At 38.3% G+C, this 13,116-nt stretch overlaps 1 protein-coding gene and 1 pseudogene across 1 annotated transcript in view; both read left to right on the forward strand.

Annotated features, from left to right (window-relative positions):
* Nucleotides 1-162: 162 nt before the first annotated feature.
* The window catches only part of LOC139134545 (DNA replication licensing factor mcm2-like), a 38,779-nt gene continuing 25,825 nt past the window's right edge, over nucleotides 163-13,116 (forward strand). Inside the window, exons 1-6 of the mRNA XM_070701425.1 lie at nucleotides 163-247; nucleotides 3,394-3,584; nucleotides 4,503-4,672; nucleotides 6,007-6,092; nucleotides 7,381-7,555; nucleotides 8,570-8,789. Of these exons, the coding sequence (XP_070557526.1) occupies nucleotides 3,397-3,584; nucleotides 4,503-4,672; nucleotides 6,007-6,092; nucleotides 7,381-7,555; nucleotides 8,570-8,789 (839 nt within the window). The 5' untranslated portion in view covers nucleotides 163-247; nucleotides 3,394-3,396. The remainder of the gene's footprint in view (nucleotides 248-3,393; nucleotides 3,585-4,502; nucleotides 4,673-6,006; nucleotides 6,093-7,380; nucleotides 7,556-8,569; nucleotides 8,790-13,116) is intronic.
* LOC139134546 (piggyBac transposable element-derived protein 4-like) lies at nucleotides 9,314-11,287 on the forward strand (annotated as a pseudogene).

The raw sequence follows: 13,116 nt of genomic DNA on the forward strand, positions 1-13,116 counted from the left end.
AAATGCCCGAAGAAATATACACCAAATGAAAAAAGGGTTAGCATCTACTAAATTTCACAATTTTCGTTTATAAAATATTATTTATAGAAAAGTAGATAGTGAGTGATAAATTATGAAGTTTGTAAAATGTTGTTACCTTACCATGGTCACGTATCAACCTTTGACCTCCTTCCCGCGCTTTTCGATCACGGGTTACTTTTCATTCACAACATACAGAGAGTCGAGATTGAGAAATAGCCCGTGATCGGTGAGTGTGAAATTTCAAGACTTTTCCCCTTCGAATGTTTCTTAAAGTTATTAAGTGTGGATGGTATTGCTGCACTATTATCGCAACGTTTGACTTGCAATGTTCTTTTGCCAGTTTCACATTGACAATTGCCGAAAAACAAGTCATCTCGCCTTTTCGGCATGCATGCAGATTGGGATTTAAATGGTTGTGATGGGACAATGGCTTCGATCACACATGCGGCGTGTCTGACATGCATAATCCAACGTTGTCATATGTTTGAAGCAATACATAGCATACAGCAATATTTACGTGTTGGTACTTGAACGTTGCTAATATCGCCATGATGAGATAACATTACACCCCACAGTGCCGTTGTTCGTGATTGTATTTTTGCCTCGCGAAAAGGGGATGGTTGGTTGGTACAACCATGGAGGTAGCAGCTACCTCCATGGTACAACATGCAAGACAATGCAGTGTGTCTCTGTGTGAAATGACAGCTGCAAGCTTCTTGTGAAAACACGGAGGGTAGCAAGGCATGGTATCATAAAACTACTATCTTTAGGGTGAACAATGAAACAAAAAATCTCCTGAGCTGGTTTGTTGGCAATATTGAGAATTGTTTACATTTTATCGGTTACTAGTTGGTAAATTAGTACGTTTCATTACACATTTCCATCATTGATTTTTCTCCTAAGATTTTTAATGAAACATTTTACCAAGTTTTGAATTATTTTTGTATTTCTATGATAATTTTGGACCATTGCTATCATTATCATTGGCTACAGTTGTTGATCAAAATTTTGGAAAAAAATCTGAAGAAAAATTGCTTAGATCTACTTTAAGATTGTCTGGTTATAAATGTTAATATTAAAGGCAACCAAAACTGACTTTAGTTGGCATTCAAAGGGTTAAATACCAGCTGTATTAAATTTAAGTCAATTTTTTGTTTCATATTGTTTTGTTTTGTGTTTTGAGGGAGGAACTGTGAAGCATTTTTGTCATCTTCACTCAAAGCATGTTTAACCCTTTTCCTGCCAGACAGTATCAATTCCCCATCAGGCAAGTCAGTATAAAGCGGTTTTGAGCCAAAACCCGACGTATTTTCACTCACTCAGTTTGGTATGTTATAGCATCTTTTGTCCAAAAAAATCAAGTTAACAGTATTTATGTTTTCAGCAACCTTCAAATGTACAGTATTATGTTAAAATAGTCCTGTTTCATAAATCAGGTCCATGACATATGTACCAACATCAGTGATTGGTTCGTCTGGTAATTTAAGGTCCATTTGCATTATGCTGATTGGTGGGACCTCATGCGTTAGGTCTCATTACTATGTATTATTCACTTCACAGCTCCCTGATTGGTTAATGTGTAGGTCTGGTCTTCCAGTGTTCACTGGCTCATTATGCAATGTCCCACATGCTTCCTGGCTACCGCTGAAGTAATACATTATTCGTGATGTTCACGGATCGGCCGAAAGTTACAACGAAAAATGCCCGACAAACCTTCATGCGTTAAATTTCCATGGTTTTACTTATCCCTGTCCCTTATGCATTACAGGCATGTTGGCTCGTTGTTTTCCAATTGTTGGTTACATACAAAGTTCACGCTTTTCATTTTCATTTTGATTTGACGGGGGCATTGGCCGCACCGACAACAGTGAGGCCTGTGAATGACAAGAGGAAACAATAGAGCTTCATGGGAAACACATGGGGTTCATTATATAATTCAATAAGCCGTTTCACATGTTTCAAAGATCGAAAATTGTGACCGTGTGAGAACTGACTGCAGCTGGTGCCAGCCGTCATATATTCTTGTGGGTCAGTCGTACCGGTCGTAACCTACATATACCGATTTTTGGACAGACATGTATAAATATCTTTCTCGCAAACTCTTGGAGAAATGCAAAATTGACTTGATCAAGAAATTTATCAGACATTTAGCTAACCTGCAAGAATCTACAAACACTGTCTACAGATTATTCAACCTGGTATAAGATTATGTCCGTTTATACTGTAGTGTATTCACTGATTTGCATGGTCCTAAAATTGCCATGAATAGTGAAGGAACTCTCGAACAAGGTCCAATCTAACTAGATATTTTGACAAATACTCCGCATGAGTACCTTTCTTCATATACTGGGATCGAGCTGCGACCAAGTGCAGGCATCATCCAAAAGTACATGGGACATTGCATAATGAGGCAGTTGAACACTCGAGGACCGGACCTACACATTAACCAATCAGGACGCTGTAAATTGAATAATACATAATAATGAGACCTAACGCATGAGGCCCCTCCAATGACTGCTCCGAAAGTGGACCTTAGAGAAGCGGATTAGCCAATCAGAGCATGCAGTACATGTGTGTAGGACGTGTAATGTAGGTCATTTTGAAACAGGACTAATACACCATATGGAATATGTTGTGTTTCATTAATTTAACCATCTTGACCTGGTGGTGAAATATGGACTTGGCAGGAAAAGGGTTAACAATATTAGCCTGGTTAACACATTGCATTATGCAGTGTTACTGTTTAAAAATGAATTTTAGTCTAGACTAAAATTCAACTTTATCAATGACAATGACATGGGATATTAATGCACACAAGATGATAAATTGAACACAAGGACATTTTGACATTGCTTGGGGAGTAAAGGAAGAAATGACATAGAATTAACAAACAACAAAACCAGGAAAATGCATTAAAGTTGCTACCAATGGAACTATCACTGGTCTAACAGAGAATGGCAAATTCACCATTCTGAATGTGTAGCAATCTCTGATCATGACTTTATTTTGCTGTCACTGGTAATAGATTGCTGAAATGGTTTGATTACCTGTGAATACTCACGCAGTGCTGTGGTGTATTGATCGCTCTTGGGTCAGAGATCATTGCTACAGAACCTCTGAGAGCCAACCTATAGGCGTTCTTAGTAGTTATTACGACATCGGTTGGTGTTGCACAACACAGCATTACTTGTGTATTCACAGCAACACTCTTGATGTGCTGCAGTCCCTAACATGACTTCATACTGCTAGTGTTTTATTTTAATTTTATTTTATATATGTCCTGAACACTGACAGTGACGCTCATTCATTTGTAAATGAAGACTCTGATCTGGCATTACTTGTATCTGTAATTGTTCATTGTTTGGTGTTTAGGAAATGTCTTCATCAGAACCATTCTCAGATCCTGCAAGTCAAGGGGAGGGTAGGTCTGAAAGAGGCCTTTTCACATCCAGCCCAGGTCGTAGTGATCTTCCACCATTTGAAGATGAGTCTGAGTTAATAGGAGATGAAAGAGTGGAAGAGGAAGAAGATGGGGAGGAGTTGTTTGGAGATGGACTTGAACGGTATGTATCTCTTGTTTCTCTAAGAATCATTTGCATGGTACCTTGTGATGTAAAACGCGACATTTACATATTATTAGCCTGTCTCTGAACAACAAGAGGCCATGGTTTAGTGCTTAAGATGTATTTACCTTAAGATTTGGTCCATCCAATTATGCATTGATCATATGAAAGCAAAATAAATCTAAAATGCTGTTATTGGAAAAGTTTGCATTATGATGGCCCATTATAAGGTCTGAAGGCTAAAGGTTTGAACTGGCACTCTTTTAATTTGAGCCAGGGAGTACAAATGCAATAAAGGTAGTGAGCATATGATATGATACAGTGCTCATCTTCTTGTGTTCTTGTTATTTGTTTATTTATTTTATTCAACTTTCATGAAAAGATGTATTACACTCATGGACATCTACACTTTAAATAATGATCAGTAATAATAAAAATAAGGTGTAGTGTTGTGTTATATTCCTTCCTTCTTGTTAACGCTATGAAAAAAATCAAATAATTACATCTGCAGGGCAAATCCGCTGAAAAATGGAAATGTTCATGAAATGCTGGATTCTAAGTGTCATGCCTTGAAACCACCCCTTTTTCTCTGTTTCATGCAATCTTCCAACAATTTTAGAGTCACATATTAGAATTTGTACCAAAAGGACATCCCATCGCAAGTCTCTATACAGCAAACACAGATAACTCATCAGTTGTCTCCCTGTCACTTCCAGCACAGTTTATGCAACTAGTATACTACAGGCAGCCAGTACTTGTTCCAAGTTGTCTGGCTTTGATAATGCTTTAATGAGAAATGCCTACACGATGCAAAACAATCTAATTCATTAAAACTGTTCTTAATATTGATGTTAAGCCCCAGTGAAGTTCATCTTTCAATTTATAAATGCTGTAAAATGTCCTAATTTCTTACTGCAGAGATTATCGTCCAATACCAGCCTTAGATGTTTATGAAGAGGGTGAATTAGATGATGAATCCTATGATGACTTGGCTCCTGATGTCAGAGCAGAGGTTGAAAGAAAACTTAGAAAGAGAGATCGTGAAGAAAGTCTGGCAACTGGACGCATGCGAAGAGGCTTGTTGTATGGTAAGTTTTATAAGAGTGTTGATCGATATACAGTAAAAGCTGTATAAACTGAATAGTTCAGGGACTGAGAAAATTGTTTGGTTTTGAGAGATGTTTGGTTTATAGAGGTCCTTTAATATAGAGTTCTATTGGAATGGGACTGGGAAAAAGGTTCAGTTAAGATAGACTTCACTGTATATACAATTATGTCTGGCAAAAATTTGGAGTGAGTCCCAGTTGCAGTGATTTATGTATTTTTGCTTGTGCATATATTTAGGCAAAACGAAATAGAGTTTGTGCTAGTTTACTGTATATGAATATTAAAACAAAACTTACTGGCAGATGGAATGCAGCAGTTTATCCAAATTTAACTTATCACATACTGTCATATGTTTTCAATTGTCTGTTTCAAAAGTTTTTCTGATGGTCTTTATGGAGATTATAGTTTTTGAGGTATTTAATGAACATGAACTTGTGATCATGTTTGGTGTGTGCTAGATTCTATTCACAACATAATAGCAGTTCAGTAAAAGGTATTTAACCTTTTTCCCTGCCAGACTATATCACCTCCCATCTGCCAAGTCAGTAAAAAGTGGTATTTAGCCAAGTCACCTACATGGCATTGTATACTATAGTAGGCATTGTCAGTAAAAATCATATGTGCAGTATCTAGGTATTCAGGGCCTTCAAATGATCAAATCTTTGTTGAAATGCAACATAAAGGACCTGTTATGCCTTACTGGTTTTTACCAACTTGACTTGTGATATGAACAACGCAAGATAAGGGTTAATGTTGTTTTGATGAAATTCTGGAAGTAATAATTTTTGTCATATGGAAAAAAGTTCATTTATCAGGATGTATACGGTAGATTAGTGTCATTAAAATATGATCATCACAGGTTTAAAGGAAGGGGATCGTTGGAACTGCATGTGTGCGATTTTCTTGTTTACAAACAGTGTATTTTATGCAAGATATCTAGATGCTTCATGTCAACATAGCTGCAACATTTAAATTTTACAATAGTGATTGTTAACAAACATGTTTTAACTTCAACTGCCAACATACCAGGGGTATGTAGGGGTCTCTGGCAACCTTTGAGCAGAGTTCTGACAACACCCTCTGTTTAATCTTAATGGTTTATTGCTTGCGTTGAATAGCAACTCTTACATCCTGGACATTAGTTATTCCAATATGGAATCAAGAAGGGTTACCATGACATCATGATGACATGTTTTCTGTACTCTTTCATGATTTGAGTAGTGACAGTCAACTGGAACAATATTGAAATAATCTCACTGAATGCAACTTTATGCAGTGATGAATTCAAAACAAATTCTTTGATTTCTAACATTAGATGAAAGTGATGAAGATGAGGCAAGACCAAGTCGACGTAGACGTCGTGCTGAAAGGGCTGCAGAAGGTGTTGAAGAAGATGAAGAGGTGAGGGAAGACTTTCATTTCCTGTTCCTCCCTTCTGTCTGTTTGTCCTATTATAGAAATAACGGGTGACGCGCTGACCATTAACGTTTCTTTGTTGGCAAGGGTGAGAGGAAAGCCAAAAATTAATGGGCAAGGCTTGCCGAGCCTGTTTATTTGGCTTTCCTCGAGCCCACGCCCATAAATAAACGTTAACGGTCAAAACGGAGTCTGTTATTTCCATTGTATTATCGGCGAACCAAAAAAACCATCAAAATTTCCGAAAATTTCAGGAGAGAACGACAACTGGGCCCCAGAAACTGAGCAGTACGCGACGTACTGTCACACGCGCTGTAAAAAATTGGCAAATCCGGAGATGTTTTCAGAAAAAAGTATCTCAACTTTACCTACAAGTGCTCCATTTTATTCTGTGATTGATTATGATTTACGTTTGAGCTGTAAAGTTACGATACTTTGAGTTGTTAATCTTATTATTCATATTTACGGGCATGTAAACAAACCATTACTGTGTATTTGTGGTCAGTCACATGGTTCAGCTTGACCAATCAAAATGCGACGGACAGGGCATGGTAATATAATGCTGGTAATCTATTCTCTGCTTACACCTAGACAATATTGTTAAAGCCAGAGATGGTATGTCTTTCACATGTACAAAACCAACATTATCTTCATTCAAACACTGATATACTGTCTACGGTTATCCCTTTACACCTTTAAACACAACCTTTTATTTCTCCTTGATACTGTCAAGATGCTTTAGAAAAGTGAATAATGCTATTATTGTTGTTAGAAACATAAACATTATTAATTTTGTACAATTGTAACAAACCAAGCTTTCCCAACTTTAAGGTAGTATGCTCCTCGAAAGTGAAAGACTTAAACTTTTGCACAAACTTTCCTCAATGAAACTTTCAACCAGTCTCTTACCAAATCAAAAGTAAAAATCACAGGTCACCAAGCAAATTTGGTATTAGAGAAAGAAATTACCTGACATTTACCGATATTTTAAATTCAAAATGGCTGCCATCCCAGTGTTAAATCTAGGGGAAAAGTAAAATTTTCGATTTTTAAAAAACTAAGACAGTGAAAATGTATTCTGAATAACGAATTATGAACACTCCGAGAGCTTTAAAATGAGTCACCACAAGTGGTAGATCAGAAAAGCATTGTAAAAGTTTTGGAGTCTCAATATGTGTCCCCAAGGCGCATTCTACCTTAATGAGTGCATTGCATGACTCATATTACATAGACATAATAGACTGCTGTTAAGGAAAACAATTTTTCATTGCAGATGATTGAAAGCATTGAAAATTTAGAAGACATGAAAGGTAACTCTGTTAGAGAATGGGTTTCCATGGCAGCACCGAGGCTTGAAATCTACAACAGGTTCAAGAACTTCCTTAGGTCTTTCGTTGATCAGAAGGGACATAATTTGTACAGAGAAAAGATCCGACAAATGTGTGAAAGTAAGTAAAAACTTGCATTCTCAACAATGATTCATCAGAAGAGAAATTCTGATTTTAAAGGGGAAGGTTACCTTAAATTATTTTGTTGATATGCAATATTGTGAATAACATGGTCAATTGTGACAAATTTATTTACTTTCACATGCCATCTATAGCACCTTGGCTTTACTCGTTCCTGTGAAACATAAACAGAAATGAGGTAGAGACCCATGTTATAGTAAGGTAATTTAGATTTGCAGACACCCTTACATACCCAATTGAGATGGCTCACTGTCATGTTTCCTTCATTCTCTCAAATTAGTGTAATCCTGATATTTATATTAATGCATTAAAATAGCCACATCTCTTAAAGAAAAAAAATATTCCATGTTACGGGAAGGAAAGACAAGGTATTGCAGGCTTCAAGTACTGTCCCAAACTTGGGCAAAATTTCATGAACTTTGAGAACTTCCACCTAGTTGCAGACAGTGCCAGGCACTAACTAGTCTTCTATCTCATATCTATCAGTCTCTCTCAACAACATTCTGCTACCATTCAACCAGCTAGTGAAAGTAAATCCAGGCGATGGATTTTGCATTAATTTTTTTTGTGCGGATTTTTGTTTTTTCTGTGTAAATGCAAAAGTGAGAGACAAAATGATTTGTATGCAATAGAAACATCTTATATCTTGTCAGTAACAAATTTCATCCTTGTATAATTGAATTGGTGGCAATACTTAATTGTTTTAATGTATAAAATGTTGAAAGCTCATTTGCATATCTGAATATTTGCATATTTGAAAATTTTTGAAATAACATTTGATGAGCAATATGTTCACATAAAGGTTTTATGAATGCTAAGTGTCCTTTCATAATGTAAGTTGTTTAGCTGTCAGACATCCGTCACTTATCCTTCTAATGTGAACGGGTTATACATTTAGTTCACAATGCTGTATTTACATGCAAAGAATAAATTGCAGTTTCATGACATTGACAAAGTGGTTGTCAAACAACATTCCTTTGTTAATGATTTCAGACAACAAGGAAAGTCTTGTGGTTGATTACAACATGTTGGCATCAGAGGAACAAGTTCTGGCGTACTTTTTGCCAGAGGCACCAGCAGAAACATTGAAGATATTTGATGAAGCTGCAAAGGAAGTTGTGTTGTCTATGTTTCCCCAATATGACAGAATTGCTAAGGAGATTCATGTACGCATTGCTGAGTTACCTCTTGTGGAAGAACTCAGGTCATTGAGGTAGGCAAATGGATTGAGAAGTATATGAATTAAAGGGACAAAGTCGCCCATTTTTCATGAATTTTGTTTGATATGAGATACAACTTATATTGTTTAACATGTTGAAAGATACTGAATTAATGGGTGACCATGCATATATTCGACCCCAGTTTTAGACACGATACATGAAACCATCGCGAAAATGAATTAATGGTCATGACCATTAATTCATTTTCACGTTGGTTTCATTTAACCCTTTGCGCTCCGATTTGGCCTGAGACGGCCCCACTAATTGTATTCACGTACGCCCGGTTAGGCCTGACACGGCCGGTGTAAACGCAGTACAGTGATCCCGTTACGGCCTCAATAGGCCTGCATTTTTAATTAGTAAACAAGGATTGATTACATCGTTAGTTTTTGTCGTGACGACTACACATGCCTCAATGACGTTTAACAACATCTTGCCTACGACATCACACATACATGAATACATTTTCCCGCCCCCTTCATGCATAAAAGATTTTTTCCCGCCCTACACACACAGACGACCTGAACTTTTCTTTGAGTGACGAGACCCCGCACCGTGGGAAAACTCTACAGATTTAAATATTCATTTATTTAAAGTTTGTTTTGATATGTCAACCCCGGAAGTGAGAAACAACACCGTTTGGGACATTTTCTTTGGGGACTCTGATTCCGACAGCGATTTTGAAGGTTTCACAACAGAGGAAATATCTGAACAACAACTGCGAGTGGAGATTGCGAGGGAAACATATCGACAGGAAAATGGCAGCGCGAGTGACATCGATCCTGCTGAACTCGCCCAGCGTTTGATCGAAGATCTACATGCAGACGACGTTACTGTAGCCGATCTGGAGTGGTCAGAAACTTCAAGTGACGAAATAACTTTATTTCCTTTCAACGGCGACGAATCTGGCCCATTTCACAATCTGGGGTGTACGGGTGATCAGTTGGATTTTTTCCAACTGTTCATGACAGACGACTTTCTCGATAATCTCGTCCGCGAAACCAACAAATACGCGCAGTTCAGACAGGATCTTTCACAGAAAGTCGACACTGAGTGGAGTCCGGTTGACAGAAATGAGATGAAAGCGTATATTGGTGTTCTCAGTTTGATGGGTATTCACTCATTGCCCGAAATACGCGACTACTGGTCAACAGACGACCGTCTTCATGTACCGGGGATAGCGAAAGTCATGTCCCGAAATCGTTTTCTGAAGTTGAACCAGTATTTTCATGTCAACGATCCGTACGGCGAACCCGACCGACAAGACCCAGGCAGAGATCGGATGTACAAAGTTCGGCCGATGATCGATCAACTTCGTTCTAAATTTCCCACGAAGTTCATCCCTTTCAGAGAAATTTCCATCGACGAAGCTATGTGTAAATTCGCCGGGCGATCACCGATGATTCAGTATATGCCAGCGAAGCCTGTGAAGTGGGGATTTAAAATCTGGTCAGCTGCATGTCCACGCACTGGTTATACCTTCGATATGATCCCGTACGCTGGAAAGGGAGAGCACACGCAACATTGTCTTGGCTACAGTGTCGTTGTTGATCTGACCAGCAGATATTGTGGATTAGGACATCATATTTACTATGATAATTTCTTCAGTTCCCTTTGCCTTGCTGTCGACTTGTTGAACAGGCAAACATACGTTTGCAGCACAGTTTGCAAGAACAGTAAAGGACTTCTGGCTGCAGTGTCAAAGCCAGCGACGAAGCTGAAACCAGGTGACTACGTCTACCGAGCAAGCTGTGAAATCACAGCTACTTTGTGGCACGACAAGCGTGATGTGACCCTGCTTAGTTCCAACTGCAATCCTGGCGGCCTGGAAGTTCAGAGGAAGGGGAAGGAGATATTCGTCCCAACAGTGGTGAGGGAGTACAATAAGTACATGGGCGGCGTAGATTTGAGCGACCAGATGGCTTCGTACTACCCGATCAACAACAAGTACATGAAGTTTTGGAAGTACTTGTTCTGGGTTTTGTCGATCGGATGATCATCAACGCCTTTATATTGTACAGCATTGCACATTCACCAAACCCTCGACGAAGATATCGGCAGAAAGATTATCGCCTTGATCTAGCAAGTCAGCTGATTGGCGGTTTTACAAGTCGTCGGAAGCGCGGGCCGCAAAGTCAAGTCACAGAAGTCGAGAATAGCATCAACGCCGACAACATCACGAACCACATCTGCGAAGTACTCTCTCCGAACGCGAAGCATAAGAAGAAATGTTGTCGGCAATACAACAAGACTGGCAAGAAAACACCAAAGGGCTACCCTGTTGAAACAACTTGGGGATGTAAGCAGTGCAACGTCCATCTGTGTAAGAACGAGTGTTTCTTGGAGTACCATGCGTCAATTTTGCGGCGTTGAGTGACTTCCGGTATGAAGACAAAACAACGTCTACGTGAACTCTGATGACCTTGAAGGGGAACCCCGTCTAGATTTCACACGGAGATATGTACTGTATATATATTATTGCTTCGAAACGTTTATACTTTCAAATGACTTTAAAACGTTGGCTATTTTTGTCGCCAAAACTTTTGCGTTCATGAACGTTCGTGACATTTGCTTGTTTCTGAAGTCTTAGAAAATTTTAAATAGTACTTTGCCGTCAGGGTAACCGACGTGCCACACTGCCTCAGGTAAGAAATTCAGAGTGTAGAATTCATTATAAAATTGAACTACGTTACCGAGATATAACATAATAAGTTTAGCCTTTGGTCCAGATTGTTTATTTTGATAAGGTGTTTAAATTTAAATTTTACACACGAAAGTTTCATTACGTTCAACAATTTTCTAACTATTCAACTAAGTCATTTCTGTCACACTTAAAAAAAAAACAACAGCGATATTTATCATAAGAAAATCATTTTATTTTTATTTTTCAAGTTCTTCCTGCCTGTAAAAGAAATCATTTCATAAAAACACCGACCAAGAAATTTACAGCGAAGTTAAAAAAAAAAAACGTTCACTGTATTTCCACTGAGGTGTTCACTGAGTGAAAGTTTTGGGATTTGGGGACCCCGGTATGCAAATTTTCAGCTGGGCTCTGCAAAAATGTTGCAACATTGTTGCAATGGGGCGCAAAGGGTTAAGGTAGTGACTCAGGTTCGTTTGTCAATTTTAGCGATTTTGTGATTATTTCATATTCTGAACCCCTGAAATATGATCTTTGTATTAGAGAAAATAGTGAGGTAACATTGTACTGGGAAATGTCTGAAATTTTAGTGAAAACACGGCCTTCTAACCACTGCGCGAGTTATTATTTTCTTTTTGTTTTAACGGTCCGGATTACTGTCAGCATTATCGTTATACCTTGAAGGAGATTATGTAAATTTTTATGCACTATGATGCGCATGCGCGCACGTCTTCATAAGAGACGCAATTCCAACATGGCTGATGACAGCCGGCAGTATAAGCGGTGTAGAGAACGTAAACGGGGGCCAAAGAGACTCTATTTAATCTTCACTGGAAAATGTGGTTCTAAAACAGCAACCCATATTTTGGACTTAGTTTTTAGTCCCCACGGACACCAACCGGGGGGACTTATAGGTTTGGTCATGTCCGTGTGTGCGTCCGTCCGTGCGTCCGTCCGTTCACGCAGATATCTCAGAGATGCAAAAAGCGATTTCATTCAAACTTGGTACAAGGATTACTTCATATGTCATACAGATGCACGTCGATTTGTTTTGTGATATGATCCAATATGGCCGCCAGGCGGCCATTTTATTACAATTTTTTCATGTAAAGAGCCATAACTCAGACATGTTTCAACCGATTTTATTCAAAGTTGGTACAAGATCATTGACCAATGTCATAGATATGTACATTGATTTTTTTTGTGATACAATCCAATATGGCCGCCAGGCGGCCATTTTATTACGATTTTTTCATGTAAAGAGCCATAACTCAGACATGTTTCAACCGATTTTATTCAAAGTTGGTACAAGGACATTGACCAACATCATTGATATGTACATCGATTTGTTTTGTGATACGATCCAATATTACGATTTTTTCATGTATAGAGCCATAACTCAGACATGTTTCAACCGATTTTATTCAAAGTTGGTACAAGGACATTGACCAATGTCATAGATATGTACATCGATTTGTTTTGTGATACGATCCAATATGGCTGCCAGGCGGCCATATTATTACAATTTTTTTCATGTACAGAGCCATAACTCAGACATGTTTCGACCGATTTTATTCAAAGTTGGTACAAGGACATTGACCAATGTCATAGATAGGCACATTGATTTTTATGGTGATACGATCTAATATGGCCACCAGGCGGCCATTTTATTACAATTT

This window comes from Ptychodera flava, chromosome 6, assembly GCF_041260155.1.
Source record: "Ptychodera flava strain L36383 chromosome 6, AS_Pfla_20210202, whole genome shotgun sequence".
Classification (NCBI taxonomy): Eukaryota; Metazoa; Hemichordata; class Enteropneusta; family Ptychoderidae; genus Ptychodera; species Ptychodera flava.